The sequence below is a fragment of the Somniosus microcephalus genome, chromosome 28, assembly GCF_052327205.1.
Source record: "Somniosus microcephalus isolate GS21.2 chromosome 28, FLI_Smic_1.0, whole genome shotgun sequence".
NCBI lineage: Eukaryota > Metazoa > Chordata > Chondrichthyes > Squaliformes > Somniosidae > Somniosus > Somniosus microcephalus.
In genome coordinates, this window is record NC_141014.1 from 22,260,288 (window position 1) to 22,284,774 (window position 24,487).

A 24,487-nucleotide genomic window follows, 5' to 3' on the forward strand; every position below is an offset into this window, starting at 1 on the left:
CCCTGCTCTTCTTTGTTATCGTGCCATGAGATCTTTTTTTTCATCCTTCTGAGAGAGCAGACGGTGCCTCGGTTTAACATCTCATCCGAAAGACGGCACCTCCGACAGTGCAGTGCTCCCTCAGTACTGCACTGGAGTGTCAGCCTAGATTTTTGTCTGTGGAGTAAGCGACTTGAACCCACAACCTTCTGACTCAAAGGCGAAAGTGCTATCGACTGAGCCACGGCTGCTGCTTGAGTTTGAATTAAGAGATGTAAATAACAGCACAATGGGGATTCCGTGTCAAAGCTGAATTTTCAGATCATTGGAGTGAAGTAACTTCGGATTAAGAGGAGTGAAATGGATATGCATTTTACACTGCGTAGTTCTGTACTCACTAGCACAGAGGTTGAGACGCCCGGTTGGGGCTGGTCCATGAATAAATCTGTGCAGAGTTCAACGGTAAATAGTCATTCTGAAGCTGAATGCAGCAGAACCACGTGAAACTGGTAAATGTACAGAGAGCTCCTTTCTCACAGTTTAGGAGGTCGTTGCAGTCCAAGTGCCCTTTAAAACACCCCTCCCCCTGGATCTCAGATGCGGCCAAATGGAGCAGCCATTCGAAAAGTTCCCGGTGGGGGAGGCGGAGGAGTTACTGCTGGCTAATGGGGCTTGTCTTCGCTACGCAGTGTTTGGCAAACCTGTTTTTTTTTTCTCTGAGGGGCGAATTGCATCAAAAGGTAAGGTTGTGTTATAGAATCAGCATCTGCAGTAAAAAGGACACCTGATCTCCCTCCTCCACAGTGACAAAGGCAACAACAACAACCTGCATTTATGTAGCACTTTTAACATAGTAAAACATCCCAAGGCATTTCACAGGAGTGTAATCAAACAAAGATTTGACCCCGAGCCACCTCAGGAGATATTAGGACAGGTGACCAAAAGCTCGGTCAAAGAGGGAGGTTTTAAGGAGCATCTTAAAGGAGGAGAGAGAGGTAAAGAGGCGGAAAAGTTAAGGGAGGGAATTCCGTTGATTAAGGCCGAGGCAGCTGAAGGCACGGCCGCCAATGGTCATAGAGTCATAGAGTTTTAAAGCACAGAAAGAGGCCCTTCGGCCCATCGTGTCTGCGCCGCCCATCCATCCCTGTCCAGTCTAATCCCATTTTCCAGCATTTGGTCCATAGCCTTGTATGCAATGGCATTTCAAGTGCTCATCCAAATGCTTCTTGAATGTTGTGAGGGTTCCTGCCTCCACCACCCTTTCAGGCATTGAGTTCCACATTCCAACCACCCTCTGGGTGAAAAAGTTCCTCCTCAAATCCCCTCTAAATCTCCTGCCCCTTACCCTGAATATATGCCCCCTTGTTATTGACCCCCCCACTAAGGGGAAAAGTTCCTCTTTATCTACCCTATCTATGCCCCTCATTATTTTGTACACCTCAATCAGGTCCCCCCTCAGCCTTCTCTGCTCCAAGGAAAACAACTCCAGCCTGTCCAGCCTCTCTTCATAGCTGAGGCGCTCCATCCCAGGTAACATCCTGGTGAATCTTCTCTGCACCCTCTCCAAAGCAATCACATCCTTCCTATAGTGAGGCGACCAGAACTGCACACAGTACTCCAGCTGTGGCCTCACCAGCGTTTTGTACAGCTCCATCATAACCTCCCTGCTCTTATATTCTATGCCTCGGCTAATGAAGGCAAGTATCCCATATGCCTTTTTAACCACCTTATCTACCTGTTCCGCTGCCTTCAGGGATCTATGTACATGTACACCAAGGTCCCTCTGACCCTCTGTACTTCCTAGGGTCCTACCACTCATTGTGTATGCCCTTGCCTTATTTGTCCGTCCAAAATGCATCACCTCGCACTTTTCAGGGTTAAATTCCATTTGCCACTTTTCCACCCATCTGACCAACCCGTTTATATCGTCCTGTAGCTGGAGGCTTTCCTCCTCGCAATTTACCACCCCACCAATTTTCGTGTCATCTGCGAACTTACTGATCATACCTTTTACATTCTCATCCAAATCATTTATGTAGATCACAAACAATAAGGGACCCAGCACCGATCCCTGAGGTACCCCACTGGACACAGGCTTCCAGTCACAAAAGCAACCTTCGACCATCACCCTCTGCCTCCTGCCACTCAGCCAGTTTAGGATCCAACGCGCCAAGGCACCCTGGATCCCATGGGCTCTTACCTTCTTGACCAGTCTCCTATGCGGGACTTTGTCAAAAGCTTTACTGAAGTCCATGTAAACCACATCCACAGCATTTCCCTCATCCACCCCACTAGTCACCCCCTCGAAAAATTCGATCAGATTTGTTAGACATGATTTACCCTTGACAAAGCCATGCTGACTATCCCCGATTAATCCTTGCCTCTCCAAGTGGAGATTAATTTTGTCCCTCAGAATTTTTTCCAATAATTTCCCCACCACAGATGTTAGACTCACTGGCCTGTAATTCCCTGGTTTATCCCTGCTACCCTTCTTGAATAATGGTACTACGTTAGCTGTTCTCCAGTCCTCTGGTACATCCCCTGTGGCCAGAGAGGTTCTGAAAATTAGTGTCAGAGCCCCTGCAATCTCCTCCCTTGCCTCCCACAGCAGCCTGGGATACATCTCGTCCGGGCCTGGGGATTTATCCACTTTTTGGCTCGCTAAAACCGCTAGCACCTCCTCCCTCTCGATGCTAATATGTTCGAGTATGTCACAGTCCCCTTGCCCGATTTCTATGTCTGCATCGTCTTTCTCCATAGTGAACACAGATGCAAAAAATTCATTTTTGGAGCGAAGGAAATCGGGGAGGCGCAGGAGACCAGAATTGGAGTGCGGCAAGATCTCAGAGGGTCGTAGGGCTGGAGAAGGTTACAGAGATAGGGAGAGGCGAGTCCACGGAGAGATTTGAAAACAAGTGCCGTAAAGCATACCTCATTTATTTTCAGCTGTGTTGTACGGTGTGCCATCTTTGGGCTGGAGGGGGGGGTTTAAGTGATGGTGCAGTAGCAAGAATTGTTGAGGGTCCCCAGCACTGGCACCAACGCTGAATGGTCGGCAGTGCCCTCTCCGTGCAGCTCAATGTGAAATCTTCATTTCCCCATTCACCTTAGCTTAAAATCCTGGCTACTTGGAGAAGGTGGGGCTAATCGTTAATTTTACAGATTAGCAAGAAAGAAAAGACTTGCATTTATATAGCGCCTTTCACGACCACCGGATGTCTCAAGCACATCACCCTCTATTTTTTTGTCGCACAATGCAAATGAATGTTTGTTTTCAGGAAACAATGGATGGAATCGCTGAATGCAATGCCCTAAGTGCTGTTAACGGATCCCGGATCCCATCTTATAAAAACAGAGTTACCAACGTGTCTTTAATACAGAGGTAAAATTCCCAGGAACCCATGTAATAACAAAGGATCTTGCATTTCTAAAGTGCCTTTCACTTCCTCAGAATGTCCCAAAGCGCCTCACAGCCAACGTTTGAAGTGTTGTAATGTAGGAAATACCAATTGGCGCACAGCAAGCTCCCACAAACAGCAGCGTGATAATGGCCAGGTCCTCTGTTTCAGTGATGTTGGTCGAGAGATAAACATTGGCCAGGGCACCGGGGAGAACTCCCCCTGCCCTCCTTCGAAATAGCGCCATGGGATCTTTTACGTCCACCCGAGAGGGCAGACGGGGCCTCGGTTTAACATCTCACCCGAAAGACGGCACCTCCGACGGTGCAGCGCTCCCTTGGTACCCCGCTGGAGTGTCAGCCTGGATTATGTGCTCAAGTCTCTGGAGTGGGGACCCTTCTGGCTCAGAGGCGAGAGCGTGACCGATAAAAATTAAAATAAAATATTATTGCATGATAAATAAGTAACGGGAGGGGGTTAGGGGGGAAACACAATCCCCGTTAACCGTTAAGGAGGGGAGGTTGCCTAGAAGTGTGATGCAGAGAGGGTGACGCCGCTTTAAAGCCCTCTAGCTGGTGATGAGTGAGTGTGAGGAGGGCGTTGCCTTCACTGAGAGCGGCAACCAGTTGTGTTCATTGCCTTTTCCCAGACTCGAACTCCACAACTCGCCTAAAGAGATTCAGGGATCCCAGGTAAGGACCATTTCCCTCTCAAAATATATTCCGCTTTAAAAAAAAAACTCTTTTTTTGAGAGAGCGTGGAAGGAACTCACAGGAAACTCTTTTTCTTCCCTTGCTTTGGAAGCTGGGCTGATGCTGGGGAATTGTTCGTCGGATCAGTTTCAGGGCTGCTGTTTTCTGTCAATTTCAACTGAAATCTCACCGCACCTTGTAACTGACTTCAATCTTTAAATAAAACCCCGGTCCTCTTGCTGGATTCTACTCCCTGCCCTTGACAAGAGCAACAGGGAACAGTGGAATGAAATACTGTAAAAAAAAAAGTGAAATAGCCAAATCAGCTGCAACTGCGATTAAACGGAAAGCAACTCTGGTTTAAAACCCATCGTGCTTTTAATTTGTAAATCTAATTAAGTAGGATTTACCATGTAGTATTTTAGAGACCCTCTTACCCGGTATTTTTTTAATAAAGTATCTGAGATGGGCGTGGCGAGTCATTGATGTTTCTGTAGATTTAACATTGCTTTTAAGGAAAGTGTTTTTTTCCAATTCTCTTTATTTCCAGACTCTCTCTCCCCCACCTACCCGAAGGTCCCCCTCTCCCTTTCTGTCCCCTTTATTTTTCTTGGCCAAAAAAAAGCCCCGAAGTGGGCGAGAGACGCCGGAGCTTCTGTCATTCTTAAACCAGATGTTTTGCATCAGTTTTGTTTCTGGCTAGTTTAAAAAAATATATATATAATCAGCCCTGCAGCGCCCGCAGTGGCAGGAATTTGGGACATGACATGAAATGAAGGGCAGGGAGTGATTGGGGGAGGGAAGTTGTTGAGTTACTCGGGGGGGGGGGGGGGGGATGTTGCTGCACATTGTAGGGTCAGTCCGGACTGGCTTCAGTCACATCTGGATGAGTGGGAGTTAACCCAGTGAGTCCGATCGCTGCCCCCCTTTTTCCTGCAATGAGTGACTGTTAAAGTGATCGTCACACACACAGAGCACGCTGCACAGGAGCGGGCTTGGTGCAGGCACAGTGGCGCCTTCAGTCTCCGATGAAACGGGAGTGCCACCAGTTCGGGGGAACGGGATGGTTGAGTGTGGCTCAGTGGGCGGCACCCTCGCCTCTGAGTCAGAAGGTTGTGGGTTCGAGTCCCACTCCAGGGACTTAAGCACAAAAATCTCGGCTGACACTCCCAGTGCAGTGCTGAGGGAGCGCCGCACTGTTGGAGGTGCCGCCTTTCAGATGAGACATTAAATCGACACCTGCTCTCTCAGGTGGATGTAAAAAATCCCATGGCACTATTCTGAAGAAGAGCCGGGGAGCTATCCCCGGTGTCCTGGCCAGTTTATATAAGGAAAGGACTTGGATTTATATAGAGCCTTTCACGACCTCGGCAAACCCCAAATCATGTAGTTACAGTTGAAATGTAGCCAATTTAAGCACAGCAAGATCCCAAAAATGGCAACGAGATACATGACCAGTTAGTGATGTTGTTTGAGGGATAAATGTCCCGGACACAGGGAGAGCGTCCAGCTGAGAGAACAGGCAGGGGCCTGGGGTTTAACGTCTCATCCGAAAGATGGCACCTCCGACAGTGCTGCACTCCCGTAGTTCTGCACTGGGAGCGTCAGCCGGGATTATGTTGCTCAGGTCTCACAACCTTCTGACTGAGCCACGGCTGACACCTTACGGAGCTGGTATTGAAATGTGCATGAACCACACGTGACCTCACAACATGACCCTTTTTACATTAAGCCAGTTCGATGTTATTTGCTCCGATGTAGTGAGCAGTGGTTTCACTGGGGTTGACATTCCATCCAGTTGCTCGCTTGGCAAATCGGAAACATCCCGACATCTGGTGGAGCCTGAAATGACAGTCACAGAATCTCTGCCACAAACTCGTTCTACTGATGTCACTGTGCTTTGTCGAGCTTTCAGTTCCTTAACGTTCTGGTACTTCCTGTCCTGCGCCAGCTCACTCTTTCAGTTCACTGAACTGGTTAAAAAGCTGCAGACCTGTGCTTATAGAAGATTGGGTGTGAGCTCTGAGTCTGTCCCTTGCTCTTGTGCTCTCTGTTTATTTCTGTTCTCTCACTTCTGTGCGTTTCTTGCTCTCGTTCACTTGCTCCCTCTATCTCTCACTCGTATATTTAAGCAACTGGTGACAGAAAGAATGTGCATTTATATAGCGCCTTTCACGACCTCAGGACGTCCCAAAGCGCTTTACAGCCAATGAAGTACTTTTTGAAGTGTAGTCGCTGTTGTAATGTAGGAAATGCGGCAGCCAATTTGCGCACAGCAAGCTCCCGCAAACAGCAATGTTTCTCATTGAAACTTATAAAATTCTAACAATCTCATTGAAACTTAGACAGACTAGATGCAGGAAGGATGTTCCCGTGGTCGGGGAGTCCAGAACCAGGGGTCACAGTCTAAGGATAAGGGGTAAACCATTTAGGACTGAAATGAGGAGGAATTTCTTCACCCAGAGAGTGGTGAACCTGTGGAATTCTCTACCACAGAAGGCAGTTGAGGCCAATTCATTAAATATATTCAAGAAGGAGTTAGATATATTTCTTAAGGCTAAAGGGATCAAGGGGTATGGGGAGAAAGCAGGGACAGGGTACTGAATTTGGATGATCAGCCATGATCGCATTGAATGGCGGAACAGGCTCGAGGGGCCGAATGGCCTACTCCTGCTCCTATCTTCTATGTTAATACACACGAACATATGAATTAGGAGCAGGAGTCAGCCCCTTGAGCCTGCTCCGCCATTCAATAAGATCATGGCTGATCTGATTACTGCACATTCCTGTCTACCCCAATAACCTTTCACCCCCTTGCTTACCAAGAATCTATCTACCTCTGCCGTAAAAATATTCAAAGATTCTGCTCCCACCGCCCTCTGAGGAAGAGAGTTCCAAAGACTCACGACCCTCTGAGAAAAAATGTCTCCTCATCTCTGTCTTAAATGGGCGACCCCTTATTTTTAAACAGTGACCCCTAGTTCTAGATTTTCCCACAAGAAGAATCATCCTCTCCACATCTACCCTGCCCAGATCCCTCAGGATCTTATATGTTTCAATCAAGTCACCTCTTACTCTTCTAAACTCCAGCAGATACAAGCCTCGCCTGTCCAACCTTTCCTCATAAGACAGCCCGCCCATTCCAGGCATTATAATGACCAGATGTTGTGTTGTCTTATAATGTTATAATTATAATGTCTTCGTGATGTTGGTTCAGGGATATATATTGGCCAGGACACCAGGGAGAACTCCCCTGCTCCTCTTTGGAAATGATGCCAAGCCGAGAATAGGAGGGAAGGTGAGACAAATGGTCCCTCAGTGGATGCAAAAGTCAGGTTTTGAAATCCTGTAGATAGTCGGAGGCAGGGAAGACCTGAGGTAAGTGAGGAGCCACCTGATTCTGTGGTAAAGTGTGTCAAGAAGTCTTGAGGAGTAAGAGAGTGCAGGGCAGAACCTGGGAGAAGCGAGGGAGGAAGGGTCACGGGAGCATTGATCCCAGTTGTGTTGTCCTTTAAAACAGAGATGGAGAGATTGCGGGGGAGGGTGAATGAGAGAGCGATTACAGGCCAGAAGTGACTGGGTGATTGCTTGCTGGTTGGCAGCTATTGAAGGAACAATGTTTGGGGAGGGGTGGGGGGTAGTGGCTGAGGGTTTTGAATCCAAGGGAGCAGACATAGCTGTCGGGGGGAATGGGGGAAAGAAATACAAAGAGGGAACAGAGATAGATTAAAAATAAAGACACAGGGTGGGCCATCAATCAGCTGCCAAGTCGCCGTTATCTTATCTGCACAATATTGGCCTGTTGTTCAGTTAATAGACTCTCCATTGAATGTGACGAACACATGATAAACTCCGGCATTCCCTGTGTGCTTATCATAAATAAATAAAATTAATCACCTACGCTGTTTGGCATGTTCCTCTTTTTCGGAAATAACAGGGATGCAGGATCCCAGCGATTAGTAACAAGGGGCAGTCAGCTTGGCAAAACATGGCCACAGATTCTAACCAACAGGGGATATCGGGGAAACGAGCATAAAAATGTCCCAATGTGCTGCCAGGAGGTCATCTGCATATTAGGAACTTGGCTTTGTGATGCTCAGTTAGTGAGTGTCCGGTGTAAATGCACAGTACCCTGGCTGGCCTGGGGCCTGCTGTATAGACCAGGGAGCTCCTGAGTCCGGCCTCTGATCCTGGTCCGCTCTGATTTGACGCACATCAGCTGGGGTGGTGCTAGGGGGTGCAACCACTGGCTCCAGTGTCCCGAGAGAGTTTCTGCTTCGGATCATAGAATCTTACCGCACAGATGGAGGCCATTCGACCCATCGTTCTCATGCCAGCTCTTTGAAAGAGCTCTCCAATTAGTCCCACTCCTCCAGCTCTTTTCCCATAACCCTTTTTTGAGTATTTATCCAATTCCCTTTTGAAACTTACTGTTGAATCTGCTTCCACTGCCCTTTCAGGCAGCGCGTTCCAGATCACAACAACTCGCTGCGTTTTACAAAGAGAACTTCTCATCTCCCGTCTGGTTCTTCTGCCACGGTGGCATAGTGGTTAGCACTGTTGCCTCACAGCGCCAGGGACCCGGGTTCAAATCCGGCCTCGGGCGACTGTCTGTGTGGAGTTTGCACATTCTCCCCGTGTTTGCGTGGGTTTCCTCCGGGTGCTCCGGTTTCCTCCCACAGTCCAAAGATGTGCGGGTTAGGTTGATTTGGCTATGATAAATTGACCCTTAGTGTTAGGGGATTAAATACGTGGGGTTACGGGGATAGGGTGGGATATGTGTCGGTGCAGGCTCGATGGGCCGAAATGGCCTCTATCTGCACTGTGGGGATTCTGTGATTCTGTGATTATCTTAAATCTGTGTCCTCTGGTTACCAACCCACCTGCCCACTACCCGTAGGTGAGCAAAGCAGTGGGCTTGACTGTGAAGCTCCCCCAGGTCAAATAGCCTGCTGACAACTCGTTCATGAGTTCACAACTGGCCACTGGGATGAGTTATGGATGCGCTGTTGCTTGAGGTGCACCCCAGCTTAAATAAAGTTTTATGGGGGAAGATGAGAGGAGACGGGGTGGGGGGGGGGGCATGGAGAAGATGGGTAAGGGCTTCAAACCCATCCCAAAGGCAGATGAAACTTTGCAAAATGCTTCCGTTCAATGGTTCAAAGACAACAGAAGGTTTCAGAGGAGCTTGTCTCCAGTCAGTCTGATTCCCCCCCTCCCCCACCTCCTCCCCTCCAAGTCTGTGTTGATCGTGGGGAGAAAGAGAGTGACGTTACCCTTCCTAAACCCCAGGAGCTGCCGCTGCCATTCTGCGACCGTCGGGACGAACATCTGTTTTGATCAACAACACGCTGGAGGTCCAGATCGATGGGACACACACAGTTTCCCCCCCCACCACAAGGACTGTGCTGGAGCTGGTTGGATGTCAGCGAGTTGTGTGTGTGTGGCGCGACTGTGTGTCAGAGTCTCTGAGGCTGGTGTGGCCTTGAGGTTGGGGCTAAAGTACAGTGCTGATTTAAATGAGCACCGTCTTCAGTGAGTGACGTGGGAAATCTGTTGTAAATGCCGTGGGATGATGTGAAAGAAGCCCAAATATCTCCCTTGATGAAAAGGATGTGCAGACGAACTCCTCTCCAGTTGAGTTTGCCAGGAACTCTTTTTCCCATGTTGGTCCAACCTCTTTAATGTCGGCTTGGCGAATAATCTCTGCCAATCTCAAACCGCTGCTTGATTCACCCGCCCCGCAACACTTCCTCACACACCAGTGCAGTGCTAAGGGAATGCTGCTCTATCGGAAGTGCCATCTTTCGGATGAGACATTAAACCGAGGCCCTGCCTGCTTTCTCAGGTAGACGCACTATTTCGAAAAAGAGCAGGGGAGTTCTCCCCAGTGTCCTGGGCCAATATTTATCCCTCAACCAACATCACTAAAACAGATTATCTGGTCATTATCACATTGCTGTTTCCGGGAGCTTGCTGTGCGCAAATAGGAAGCCACGTTTCCTACATTACAACAGTGACTACACTTCTAAAAGTACTTCTTTGGCTGTAAAGTGCTTTGGGACATCCTGAGGTCGTGAAATGCACTGTGTAAATGCAGGTCGGTCTTTCTTTCAACGCCCCCCCCTCCATAACCCACCATCGCCTCCCGTAACTCTCCCTCACCCCCTCTTCCATAACCCTCCCTCGCTCCCCCCTCCGTGAGCCTCCCTCGGCCCCCCCCTCCGTGACCCTCCCTCGGCCCCCCCCTCCGTGAGCCTCCCTCGCCCCCCCTTCCGTGACCCTCCCTCGCCCCCCCCTCCGTGACCCTCCGTAACGCTCCCTGTTTAAGTGATCGAATCGAAACCATGTGTTTCTGTGGAGCTGAGGTTCGGGTTGTCTTGATTAGTGATCGAGGGGCCGCTCCCCACCCTGGGACTGTGTCGGGCACTCCCGGCTTTTAAATGGCATTTGATTTTTTTGGCAGCACTGGTTACATCGGTCGTAAACTGGCGGGTGGTCCCAGCCCTTGAACAATGTGAGCACTCAATGGCAAACAGGCCACTGAACCCTCAGCTCCCAGCCAAGAAGCCTGTGTCTCTTTGCAGTGACTGAGTCGGGAGGCCCCGGTCGAAGGTGCAGACTGACTGCTTTATCAATGATGCATGCTGAGTTAAATACACTAAGCCTCCGGGAACTCTTACGTTCCTCCAACTCTGGCTTCTTGTCCATCCCTCCCTCTCCCCCTCCTCTCCCCTCCCCCTCCCCCTCCTCTCCCCTCCCCCTCCCCCTCCTCTCCCCTCCCCCACCACTTCCTTCACCCTACCATTGGCGGCCGTGCCTTCAACCGCCTAGGCCCTAAGCTCTGGTATTCCCCCCCTAAACCTCACTACCTCTCTCCTCCTTTTAAGACGCTCCTTAAAACCTGCCTCTTTGACCAAGCTTTTGGTCATCTGTCCTAATATCTCCTTATGTGGCTCGGTGTCATTATTTTGTTCGATAATCGCTCCTGTGAAGCGCCTTGGGCCGTTTTACTACGATAAAGGCGCTATATAACTGCAAGTTGTTGTTGTAAAGTCTATTCTAGGCGCTCGGGTTTCAATAAAGTTGCGAAATACTTCGGAAGGGGAGGGGGAGCAGTGCGCCACTCCATCATGTGATGATGTTTGCTCTGTTGTGTCGTCACTGGGCTCTGGGTTTTGCCAACAGTTTTTGTGGGGTGATTTCATGGCCTGTGGCTTTGGGAGCAGCGCGGCTGTCATTTATAGAAACTATGAAGCAGTCAGTCAAACCACAGACCTCAGGAGTCAGGCGGCAGTGGTGCCTGTGTCGTGAGCCGCTGTTTTAATCGGATGACTCGTGCTGGGAGGAGCAGACTTGTTTTGATTGAACGCTCCCTGCCCACACGCGGGGAGTAAAATGGATCTGGTACTGGAGAGGGCTGCACTGATCCACGCCTGGGAATGGGTATGGGGCGTCCGCTGATCGGATTCACACTGCTATTGCAGACTAAGAAGACTGCAGAGTTGTGATGGGGGGGGGGGGGGACTGACGTTTTCTTCCTCTTCCTGCCCCTATATTAAAGGGCCATTTTCTTCACGGGAGAAAATGCTTGGCAAACCTCCGGCCATTTTCATCATCCGAGCATCACTTGAAACCGACGCCGTGCATTGCGTGTTAACACGAGTGTGTTGTGTTTACACGTTAAAGGGGCTTTCGGCCCTTTTTACAATCGGCGACCTTTACATTGGTCTGCTGAAGTCCTGTCGAGATCTGTGATATTGTTATTAACCTTGACTGCCATGCCCTTTTGGGATGTATTCTGTCTAGTCTCTCTTCCCACTCCATCGTAACTAGACACCTCCTTCCCCTCCGCAGCTATACAATCTCCTGGGAGAGATGAAAAGCCCCAGGGTCAATAAGGGGGAAATGATCTCTGCAAAATTCCTCTCCCAGCCCCTCCAGACTGAAACCAGCCCAGGAGATCACATTGACCATGCAGGCGTTAAATGATACTCCATTTACCTTTTATAAGATACAATCTCTTCCCCAGTCAAGAACCGATCCCGCGCCCTCTTGAAGGCCAGGAGAGAGTCCGCACCCATCACACCAGCTGGCAACACATTTCCAGAGTCTCGCTACTCTCTGGGGGGAAAAGAAGACCCGCCTCACATCCAGCACGTTATCTGTGGCTTGTGCGTGAGTTTTCCAGGTTGGCATCTATGAGCCAGACTCCGTAACACTACCGAACTACACCAAACTACCATGTCAGCCTTGGCTCAGTGGGTAACACCCTCACCTCTCTGGTTAGAATGGTTGTGGGTTCACGTCTCACCCCAAAGACTTGAGCACAAAACTCTAGGCTGACAGGTTATCCGATCATTCTCTCATTGCTGTTAGTGGGCCCTTGCTGTGTGCTAGTTGGCTGCCGCGTTTCCTACATTACAACAGTAACTAAACTTGAAGTCCTTCACTGGCTGTAAAGCGCTTTGGGACGTCCTGAAGTTTTGAATGACATTATATAATTTTATTTTCAAATCAGAGGGGCCTCTTCACGTTGCCTGGAGATGCTGAGGGTGAGAATGGTCGTGATCAGTTTGGTTAGTGCATCAGCGAGGCTGTGGTTGTAGTACAGGAATCCTTGCTGAGCATTCCTGGGTTATCACTACGCTTCAATGGGCTGGAGGCCTGTAATTCAGAAGATGTGGATTCCTGGACAACCATACTTTGGAAACTATGAGTGGAATGAATCTTCTGTGCTTTCTGTTTCCGTTCCATCCGTGACCCTATCAGTTGTGCCAATGCTCGCAAGACATAGCAGCCCGCCCCCACCCTCTGCTTACGAGGGGAAATCAATCCTCCCGGGAGTTACTGAAGCCTGACGTTTCCTTCCTCTGACTGCCTGTTTTGACAAAGAGCTGTTTCGTAATATGGATAAGGCAGAGTTCCTGTTCAAAACAAGCCACACTATGCACGCAACAACTTGCGTTTATATAGAGCCTTTGACGTAGTAAAACATCCCAAGGTGCTTCACAGGATGGTAGTTGGTACAGTAGCACAGTGGTTATGTTAATGGACTGGTGATCCAGAGGCCTGGACTAGTGATCCAGAGACATGAGTTTAAATCCCACCACGGCAGCTGAGGAATTTAAATTCAGTTAATTAAATAAATCTGGAATAAAAAATCTAGTATCAGTAATGGTGACCATGAAACTACCGGATTGTTGTAAAAACCCACTAATGGTCCCTTTAGGGAAGGAAATCTGCTGTTCTTACCCGGTCTGGCCGATATGTGACTCCAGACCCACAGCAATGTTGTTGACTCTTAACTGACCTCTGCGGCTCACCACCTTCTCAAGCAATTAGGGACGGGGGCAATAAATGCCAACGCCCACATCCAATGAATAAAAAAAAATTGACACTGAGCCAAAGAAGGAGAGGTGGTCTAAAGCTTGGTCCAAGAAGTAGGCTTTTGAGGAGCACGTTATAGGAGGAGCGAGAGGTTCTGAGATCCATGCCTCTTATTATCCAGGTTCCTTATGCCCCACTTTGTTCTTTTACCCAATCTTTCAGAATAATTATTCTTTGCAATAGTGCCTTCCAGGTCTCAGTATGCATGAACAGCAAAAAGGGATGAACTTCAGTTTGGATCACTGCCTTTGGTTCGTGTTCTAGACACTGCCCGTGTCTATTCTACCATTGTGCCATGTTCCTTCCCTCAATGGAGTTCAATGATACTCAAGGGAACTTGTGAGCAAGCTGCTACCATTAAGCCACTTGTAATATGGTCCATACCTCTACCAGCTTATTACTATTGGGCCTGAGAAGCAGGAATAGTTTTCCCTTTACTGAGGACAGTGACTTGGGTGAGCAGGCATCTGGATGGCGGAAACAACAGTTTCCCTCAGTTCAGGTCCATTTATGTTCTTTTCTCCTCTGCTAGTTGCTAATCCAAGATGAGCTAATTTAGGGATGCACTGCTCATGGAGAACTAAGTGTGCACGCTTGCCAACCCGTGTACATGTAAATATTAGCACCATAGCTCACTGTACTATGCATGAGTTGATGGCAGGAGGCATTGGAGAGAGTGATAACATGGTCTGTGGCATCGATGGAGACTGAGTCTGGTACTTGTGGCCAACAGTGTTGGAAGTTCCTGTTTAATATGCAAACATTGGCCTGTGCGGGCCTAAGTTTTCTTCTTCTGCATCATTCTTGCACCTGGTATTCAGACCTTCGTTCACCCGAGCTCGGTCTCCAGTGAGGTGCGAGTGCGACCAATCCTGCCACACGTCCCATGGATAGCGTGTTTAATATCACGGGGGCTTGCAGCAGTATTTGCCTTTGAGTACAATTGTTGCGTCAAACGTTGTACCTAGGGAGATCCTAAATGGTGTAAGTCGTGGCTCAGTTGGTAGCACTCTCGTCTCGGTTGTGGGTTCAAGTCCCACTCCAGAGACTTGAGCACAAGTTCTAGGCTGACACTCCCAGTGCAGTGCTGAGGGAGTGCTGCACTGTCGGAGGTGCCATCTTTCGGATGAGACTTTAAACCGAGGCCCCGTCTTCCCTCTCCGGTGGACGTAAAAGATCCCACGGCACTATTTCGAAGAAGGGCAGGGGAGGTAGCCCCAGTGTCCTGGCCAATATTTATCCCTCAACCAACATCACTAAAACAGATGATCTAATCATTATCTCATTGCTGTTTGTGGGGGCTTGCTGTGCACAAATTATCTGCTGCATTTCCTACATTACAACAGTGACTGCACTTCAAAAAGTACTTCAGTGGCTATAAAGCACTTTGGGACATCCTGAGGTCATGAAAGGTGCTATATAAATGCTAGTTTTCTTTATCTATGTATGGCATATAGTCACAAACTCTGTCTTAAATTCTGAAGGAACTCTGAGCAGAAGCTGTTTAGAGCGAATTACTTCACACAGAGGGCAGCGAATGTCCGGAATGGGCTGCCTGAGGCGACAGATTAATGGATACGGAGAGGGAAGTGGGTGTGGAGTTTTAGAGCAAGGATGATGAGTGATATTTTCCAGACGTTGTTACAATCTGGATTGGATTGCCTGAAAGGGTGGTGGGAGCAGATTCAAATGGAACTTTCAAAAGGAATTGGATATATATTTGAAAAGGAAACATTTGCAGGGCTATATGGAAAGAGTAGAGGAGTGGGACTAATTGGATTGTTCGATCAAAGAGCCGGCACAGGCACTGTGGGCCAAATGGCCTCCTTCTGTGCTGTATGATTCTATGAGTTTGGGGCGAGCCTGATGGCCCATAATAGTTGCATCCGGCGCTGTAGACTGTGTTCTGAACGCCGCTTTGGGATTGCATGGACCCTGCTCTTTCAGACTTTGCCTGGACTGAGAAACACATTCAGACCAAGCAGTGCCATATCCACTGCAGTCTCCTCATTGGTTGATCATTGTGACGCCAAGGCCCTGCCTTCCCTCTCGGGTGGGTGTAAAAGATCACTCCGCACTGTTCAAAGACGAGCAGGGGCGTTCTCCCGGTGCCTTGGCCAACATTCCTCCCTCAACCAACACCACCAAAAACAGCTTGACTGGTCATTCTTCTCGCAGCTGTTTGTGAGATCTTGCTGTGCGCATATTGGCTGCCGCGAGTGCCTGCACACCGAGACTATATTTTGAAAGCAATTCATTGAATGTGAAGCACTTTTTCAGACATGAGGCTTTAGGGGTTGTGTTATTGGAGAGAGTCCATCTATCTGTCTGTCACAACTCTAAGTTCCTGCAATAACAACAGAAAACGCTGGAAAAACTCAGCAGGCCAGGCAGCGTCTGTGGAGAGAGAAACCGAGTTAACGTTTCAGGTCGAAGACTTTTCGTCAGAACTGGAAAAAAGCAGGAAATGGAAAGCAAGTTTAGGGGCTGGGAAAAGGGGGGGGCGGAATGAAAGAACAAAAGGGAAGGTCAGTGATAGGATAGAAAGCAGGAGAGATTAAGAGATGTTCAAGGCGAGAGGAGGTGGTAATGGGACAGGTTAAGGAACAAAGGAAGTTCCTGCAGTTCAGCTCCATACTATTCTCCCAACCTCCTCCCCTTTCATATTTGTTCACTTGTAGCCTTGGTGCAGCTCACCTGTATTATTGCTGCTACACTCAACGGAACAACGTCTTAGTTCAGGTATCCAGAGTCGCGATGAAGCATTACCGGGAATGGATAAATGCAATGCAAGGCTCCCTCTACGCTGCCCCGCAAAAAAGTCAGAGTGCCCCCTACTGCGACATGTTGGAACTTCCACTTCCTGCACCATCCACTATTCTCACTGTTGAAACCCTCATCCATGCCCTTGTTACCTCTAGACTTGACTATTCCAACGCACTCCTGGCCAGCCTCCCACATTCTACCCTCCGTAAACTTGAGGTCATCCAAAACTCGGCTGTCTATGTCCTAACTCGCACCAAGTTCCGTTCACCCATCACCCCTGTGCTCGCTGACCTACATTGGCTCCCGGTTAAGCAACGCCTTGATTTTAAATTTCTCATCCTTGTTTTCAAATCCCCCTATGGCCTCCCCCCTCCCTATCTCTGTAATCTCCTGCAGCCCCTCCCAAGATATCTGCATGCTTCCAATTCTGGCCCCTTGAACATCTCCGATTTTAATCGCTCCACCATTGGTGGCCGTGCTTTCAGCTGCTAAAGCTCTGGAATTCCCTCCCTAAACCTCTCCTCATCTCTTCTTCTCTTTCCTCCTTAAAACCAAACCCTTTGAACAAGCTTTTGCTCACCTGTCCTAACACCTCCTTATGTGGCTCGGTGTCAAAGTTTGTTTGATAACACTCCTGTGAAGCACCTTGGGACGTTTTACTACATTAAAGGCGCTATATAAATATAAGTTGACCTTGATGATGTCTGCCATTGGTATCCTATCATGGGCATACGCGTGCTCGGGAGCTATCGGGTCGAAGTTGTTTCAAAGCCACATTACGTGGGACCCTCCCAGATTGGAGAAGGAAAGAGAAAGCAAAAGAGAGAGGGAGAATATTTTCACCCTGGCTGTATCCAAACCCAGGTAATAGAGGAGAAAAACCATCTTATCCATCAGCTCAGTTCTAAGTGGCGCTCAAGAATTATTGTTGTCAGAAATTCTTTGCAAGTCAAATTTCTGATTCAAAACCCTCTCTATCTTTGCAGCCTTCAATTATGTCAGGACTACCGGCTGCTCATCCATACTGTATATCTCTCTCGCTCTCTTTTTTTTCTTGCATGCAAATTTGCTGGCGTACATCGGATTTCTCTTCCTTGAATATTTTTACTCCGTGTTTCCATTTGAATATGTCTCGATTGCAGCCGTTGGTGCAGGGACATTGATTAAACGCTTCAGTGGGGAGAGATCCTGGGCTAAGGCTTCCCTCCTACAGAGGGTGGGCTGGAGATGGGCAGGTGTGATGCCCAAAACACTAGCCTGGGAACTAGCCTTACTCCACCTTCCCAGTTGGGGAACAGCAGGAGGGGAGTGAACCCATAACAACTGGGGCAAGATCTGGAGTCGCAAAAATCCGTGGGGTAGAAATTGGTCAAGTGTTGTGCCCGTTTTTCGGGCGCGGAGCACTCAATGTAGCAGTGGGATGGCCAGCGGCCAATCCTCACCCAACAGAGTTGGTCCCACTGCTAAATTCATGTGGCTCTTTTTAGGCGTCCCATTCGCTCCATCATTGGCGGCCGTGCCTTCAGCTGCCAAGGCCCTAGGCTCTGGAATTACCTCCCTAAATCTCCCCGCCTCTCTATTTCTTTCCTCCTTAAGGCACTCCTTAAAACCTACCTCTTTGGTCATCTGCCCTAATATCTCCTTATGTGGCTCGGTGTCAAATTTTGTCTGATAATCACTCCAGTGAAGTTCCTTGGGATGTTTTACTACCTTTTAAAGGCGCTGTATAAATACACGCTGTTGTTGTCATCCCGTGTGGATGCCAAAAACAGGCGCTGGGCCCCTTAAGCATATAAATTAAGAGCCTAACGTCCGTTGAAGAGCCAAAACTCCAGTGAGCATCAGGGCAGACACGGGCAGGCCTGTGACGCCCGGGATACTTCAGCAGGCCCTGTGACCGCCAACCGTTCCTGTGGAGCAATGAGGTGCAAAAGTGCTCCTACAACTCTACAGAACTCACAATCGACAACCCACTCCCACAAACAGCCCGCTCCAATCCCCCCTTCCCGGGACTTACCTGAGGGTCGCTGCTGGCAAGGCAGGCAGCCTGACATGGGCCTCTTTGCCCTGGCGAGCTGAGTGTGGAGGCGCAACCAGCGGAGGTAGCTCATGTCAACAATGTTGACTAGCCCCGAGGACCAATTTCCATCGATCCTAGGGCCTCTTGGTTTGGGCTGGTCACGCAGGGCCGAGTCAGGGCCCGGGCTGGTCACGCAGGGCCGAGTCAGGGCCCAGGCTGAAATCTTACCCCCATGTTGCCATTGCGAACCCATTGGTTCATATATACCAAGGCTTTGCTCAGAGTGTGCTCGCTGCTAGAGTCCTTTATCTACCGACGTGAGATAATGGTGATGAGGGCCTCCTTTAGGTGAAGGTGCCCACCGGGCAAATGGTATCTGAGACATCTGCCAAGCGAAATGGTGGCTTTTAAACCCCTTCTTCTACCCACCTTGCGAAGAAAATCCTCCTGAGTTCATCAGATACCAAAACTCGTAGCTTGTGCTATGGTTCAATTCCTGGTGTGTGAGAGTTAGATGATCTTCTCCTGAGCTCGGTGCTCTGGCACTAAGGAGAACTTCAGCCAGAGTTGCTGCTGACCACCAGTGAACATTAACTCGTTGCTGGACAGTGCATGTGTGTGAGGACAACCTTGTGATGCCCGCTGGGTGAAGAGCCAGTACCCTGTCTACGCTCAAGCCTGCGGATTGGCCACTTTGGCAGGGGTTACTGCTAGTGGACATGCATTCGTATACCAGCCTGTATCTCTAAGGTGAAATCAGCCACAGCTCCTGTTCCTGATTAATGCCCAGGGAGCAATGATGGATGTCCAATGTGGCTTGACTGTGATTCCCCGCTCCCAGCGGTTGAAGAGACTACCAACTACCCCTTTTGCTGTGAAGGCTCGTGTGAGGATTGTCTGCTTGGGCCGGAAGGATTGTCTGCGCCCATGAAGCATCTCCCTGCGCGAGTCGGTGCCCTCGGCAGAAAAGGGAACTGTTAGAGGAAGGAAAAGCCTAGTCCAGGTCCCACTGCGCCCTCTGCTGCTGCAGTTTGGACACCTCGAGTGACCTCTTCCCACGTGCCCTCTCTAATGGCCCAGCTTTTGCGATGCTCCTCTTTGCCCCAGGAGGAGAGGAGACATTTTATTGATCTCTCCTACTGCTCCCCACCAAAGGAAATCCCTGCGCTGACGTGTCCTCTGAGTGTGACAGGGGTGGTCTCCTCATCCAGCTCTTTCCCTGCGGCACCTGGTAAAGGGGGGACTTCCGTGGATGCCCCTCTTCTATGGACTTGAGGTGCTTTTCAACGGCCTGTTACAAGTGTGTCTGCTGGGGGAGAACAGCCTTTGTGCATCAGTCTTTACCTCTTTCACCAGTTCAGTTGGGCACTGGACTCTATAGAGACTGGATTCCTAGCTTGTCCAAACCCAACTCCTTGCATTTACTGCAACCGGTTGGTATGTGGGCAACACTCGAAAGGTAGTATCACCCGTTGCTTGGTGCCCTGAGGGCATTAACCAGATGTCGGCCAAACACAATCGAGGTGGCAAGTTTCCTTCCTTTTTAAGTACTGAGGGGGCACCGCACTGTCGGAGGTGCCGTCTTTCGGATGAGATGTTAAACCGAGGCCCCGTCTGCCCCTGCAGGTAGACGTAAAAGATCCCATAGCGCTATTCAAAGGAGAGCAGGGGAGTCCTCCTGGTGTCCTGGCTAATATTTGCCCCTCAACCAACATCTAAACACAGATTGTCCGGTCATTTGTCCCATTGCTGTTTGCGGGAGCTTTCTGTGTGCAAATTGTTGTAACGTAGGAAATGCGGCGACCAGTTTTTTTTTTTATTAGCATTTATTGGCCATCCCTAATTGCCCTTGCGAAGGTGGCGGTGAGCCGCCGCCTTGAACCGCTGCAGTCCGTGTGGTGAAGGTGCTCCCACGGTGCTGTTAGGGAGGGAGTTCCAGGATTTTGACCCAGCGATGATGAAGGATCGGCCGATATACTTCCAAGTCAGGATGGTGTGTGACTTGGAGGGGAACTTGGAGGTGGTGGTGTTCCCATGCACCTGCTGCCCTTGTCCTTCTCGGTGGAAGAGGCCGCGGGTTTGGGAGGTGCTGCCGAAGAAGCCTTGGCGAGTTGCTGCAGTGCATCTTGTAGATGGTACACACTGCAGCCACGGTGCGCCGGTGGTGGAGGGAGTGAATGTTTAAGGTGGTGGATGGGGTGACAATCAAGTGGGCTGCTTTGTCCTGGATGGTGTCGAGCTTCTTGAGTGTTGTTGGAGCTGCACTCATCCAGGCAAGTGGAGCGTATTCCAGTGATTACACTTCAAAAGTACATCATTGGTTGTAAAGCGCTTTGGAACGTCCTGAGGTCGTGAAAGGCGCTATAGAAATGTAAGTTCTTTTCTTGCTGGTTTGACAATATGGCAGTATTCAAAGTCCGTCCACAAGTGACCAGATTTATTCAATTCAATTTCACAATTTGCCGTGGTGGGATTTGAGCTCGTGGGTTGCTGGTGTTGCACCGTAACCACGAGGTTATTGTCCTCATAGTAAGTGATGGTTGTCCCATGGCTCCGTGGGTCTATGATGCCATGGATTCTAGACAGGCCCGGCTACGTACACTGAGCAGATCCGCTGACGAAGAGGAATTGATTGGTGTCATCAGCTGTGATGCAGTCAGCTTTTAATTGAGTCATAACTGACATGTTCACATCTGCCCTCGAGTCTTCCTTATCTACAGATCCTCTGCCAGGAATTTGTTTATCACGTCTGTGTGTACAGTGAGATCTGATACACATGTAAATGCTTTAGACGTGTATTTCCATTTCAGTTGCATGTGGATTTGTTCAGGTAATGGGGGAAGCTGATGATGGCCGTCCCTATGAGGGTGATTGGGGGGCGGGGAGGGAGGTTTCTGGAGGAGGCCACCCTGAGTTTCCTCAATAACTGACCGGAACGCTTACCCTTTTGTGCAAATAAGCTGGCCAAATATGGCCTTGTCGACGATGCTTTTTACATGGGACCCACTGTGCCACGGGACTGAGTGCCACATTCCTGAGCCCTTTCGCGCGGCAGGCAAACGGCATCAGCCTAGGCTGCCAGCTTACACCGGGGCTGGAATTTTCTGCTATCTTGTACAATGCTAGAGCTGAGAAATGGCCTCCTCTGTGTGGTCTTTTATCCCCCTTTTCTGAAGGCAGGACTGCAATGATCAGGGACACGGTTGACGGAGTGCCCCACAGCTCACCCACGTTGTGGCAAAGGTCCCTCTGTAGTCACCATTATTTGTTTTCTGATGGACCGTCTGAATTAGTATTGAACGGTGCGACAAGACCGGCAATAGGTGGTGCGACAAGACCGGCAATAGGTGGTGCGACAAACATGAAGCCCTTAATGCTGAGCTTATTGACTCCTTTCTTTTTCACGGGACATAATGGGGTTTAAAAACCAGGTTCCCCTTAAAAATGGTTCAGCTTGATTTCAGTTCAGCGAAGATTCACCAGGCTGATACCTGGGATGGCAGGAATGACGTATGAGGAGAGATTGGGACGATTGGGCTTGTACTCGCTGGAGTTTAGAAGAATGAGAGGGGATCTCATTGAAACTTATAAAATTCTGACAGGACTGGACAGGCTAGATGCAGGAAGGATGTTCCCAATGGTCGGGGAGTCCAGAACCATGGGTCACAGTCTAAGGATAAGGAGTAGGCCATTTGGGACAGAAATGAGGAGGAATTTCTTCACCCAGAGAGTGGTGAACCTGTGGAATTCTCTACCACAGAAGGCAGTTGAGGCCAATTCATTAAATATATTCAAGAAGGAATTGGATATATTTCTTAAGGCTAAAGGGATCAAGGGATATGGGGAGAAGGCAGGGACAGGGTACTGAATTTGGATGATCAGCCATGATCGCATTGAATGGGGGAGCAGGCTCGAGGGGCCGAATGGCCTACTCCTCCTATCTTCTATGTTTCTATGTCTATCTTTCTATGATGCGCAGTAACCATAGGACAGATGTTGTGCCTGCGACAGGTGTCTAAGGGAGGGGCCAAGCCATTCAATTCAAATACAATCATCCTGTGGGTTTTGTTTGAGTGGCTCTATTTGAGTTTGAAATGCAGAATTAAATTTGCTTTGCCTCTTGTTAAATTTTTAAAATATATCTCGGCCTGTCTTGTTCCAATTGAGGTGTCCATCTGAAGCCACCAGGGGATGGTGGAGAGGCCAGAGAGATGCTAAGAAAGTTCAGCAGTGAACAGCCCAGTAAGATAAAGTAAGGGATCTTGAGCCAAAACTCTAACTCCCAAGGAGGGATGGTTACATCTGTAACCACAGTAAATCTGCAATGTGTTCACGTATCCAATTACTGGTTAATAAATCTGTGTGGCAGTTTATAAACTAGGCCACGGTCCAGTTGATTCAACCAACTTCCAACCTGAGGTTGCGTAATATGGCCAGTCAACCGAAATATAACGTTTCTGGTTTTCCGTTCAATCCCTGGGCTTCACTAGATATTACCGAGATATTGGGCAAAGGTTCACTGAGTCATGGGGAGGGAGGGCTCGTCTACCAGACGCCAAACTCAAGTAAAAAAATGTTAACAATTGGACTATTTATAATCTATATTATAGTCCCTGCTATATAAAGTGTCCTAACCGTGCTCCTGCTCTTTGCAGTATTACTCTCGTGTAGCACTTGCTTTGAAGACGGCCCCTTGGATCCAACATGCTGCTGTTACTAGCGTCCATCTTCCTCCTGCACCTGACTGCCATCATCCTCCTCTTCATCTCTACGGCTAACAATGTAAGTACAGAAGCGGCCCGCTCTGCTGGTGTTGAAGGGGGTTTCTCTTGGCGGGAATAGATTCTGGCCAACGTGACGAAGGGGAGAGTTAGCTGAGCTGAGGAACTCTCTGGGGGAAGCAGTCACATGTACCTCCATGTAACCCGGATGATTGCTTGGATGCAGCTGGGACATTGTCGTTCTCTTGAACCCACAACCAAGTCCAAATAAACTTTAAAAAAGTGTTGCTGTCATTCCTGCTCTTTGGAAATTCCCAAATTTGGGAGACAAGGTCCAGCCATGATGTGGGAATGCTAACATCGATGGGCCAAACTTCTTAATTGTTGTACATCCAGCACCATCCCATCCTTTTCCAATGGCTCAGTGGGTAACCCCCCATGTCAGGTATTGGTAGCCCTATGTCTTTGCTAATGGTCTGTAAGCTGATCTGCGCTGGCTCAGAGCTGGGTCTATTGCGATCCTTTCTCTATCCCAGCTCCTGGGCAATATGTTCCCTTGATCTGAGGGGGACGTGAGTCCGTATATCCTGTTGCTATATAACTCAAGTGGAGGGTTGCCACATCCGAGCGAAGGCTTAGCTACGTGGCTTCTCCAAGGGCATCAGTACTGAGGAGCAGTGGCACTAGCCTAACAGCGAGGCCACTTGAGAAAACAGGGAGCCGAGCGCTGAGGCAATGGACGGTTCTAGATTGGGTTGGTGCGGAGTGAGAAGGCCACAGTTCAGTCTGGTTATACCGCATTTGTTGGTAAAGAACGGGCTGAATTCTGAGCTGCATTTTCTTGCTCAAGAAAACAGGAGGCAATCTAGAACAGCTGGAAGGGGGAGAACAGCTGGAAAATACCTCGAGGAGCAATTGGAAGAGAGTCGGAATACCATTTTTAAGGGGAAGAGTAAGGCCAGAAACTTGATGTATCTGTGTCGCATCGAAGAGTTTACAAGGGCCCCAAATGCTGGGTGTTGATGCTAAGCCGCCAAGTACGATAAATGGTCCTCCATCAGGACTTAACCTGGAAATGCTTCATGTATATTGAGTCAACTCCAAGCACGGCCGTCTGTTGTTCAGTGACCTGATTTTCACCCCCTCGCGTCCCATTTGCTGGCCTGTGCAGTGACTGTTTCTTTGGTTGTCAGGTTTGGTGGGCTACCAATGATCATTGCATGGACATCTGGAAGCAGTGTTTCCACGGAAACGGCAGCTGTATTAACGTAGGCTATAAAGATAAGGAAGGTAAGACCACTTCTTGCTTTCGTTCTGCAATTTCGGAAAACACTCTCGAATCTCGCACTTAAGCGGGCCGTGAACTAGGTGGGCGGAATTACATTAATGCCTGAAGCTATTGTCTGCGGCCCCTGTAACTCTGCTTTTAATCGCATTTATTGCATCTGATGTAAAGTTGGTGTCCGAGACACTCAGCCGGGTTTTGACTGGTGGTGAATATTCTGCATCCTGCTCCTGATC

General features: G+C 49.1%; 1 protein-coding gene across 2 annotated transcripts in view; it reads left to right on the forward strand.

Moving 5' to 3' along the window:
* The first annotated feature begins 607 nt into the window (after positions 1–607).
* LOC147099435 (peripheral myelin protein 22-like) overlaps positions 608–24,487 on the forward strand; it is a 33,361-nt gene continuing 9,481 nt past the window's right edge. Inside the window, exons 1-3 of one of the 2 annotated variants that reach the window (XM_085969585.1) lie at positions 608–719; positions 22,901–23,027; positions 24,160–24,256. In XM_085969585.1, the coding sequence (XP_085825711.1) occupies positions 22,950–23,027; positions 24,160–24,256 (175 nt within the window). In that variant the 5' untranslated portion in view covers positions 608–719; positions 22,901–22,949. Of the gene's footprint in view, positions 720–3,941; positions 4,070–22,900; positions 23,028–24,159; positions 24,257–24,487 lie in introns of those variants that run through there. The other variant, XM_085969584.1, reaches the window with a different exon arrangement.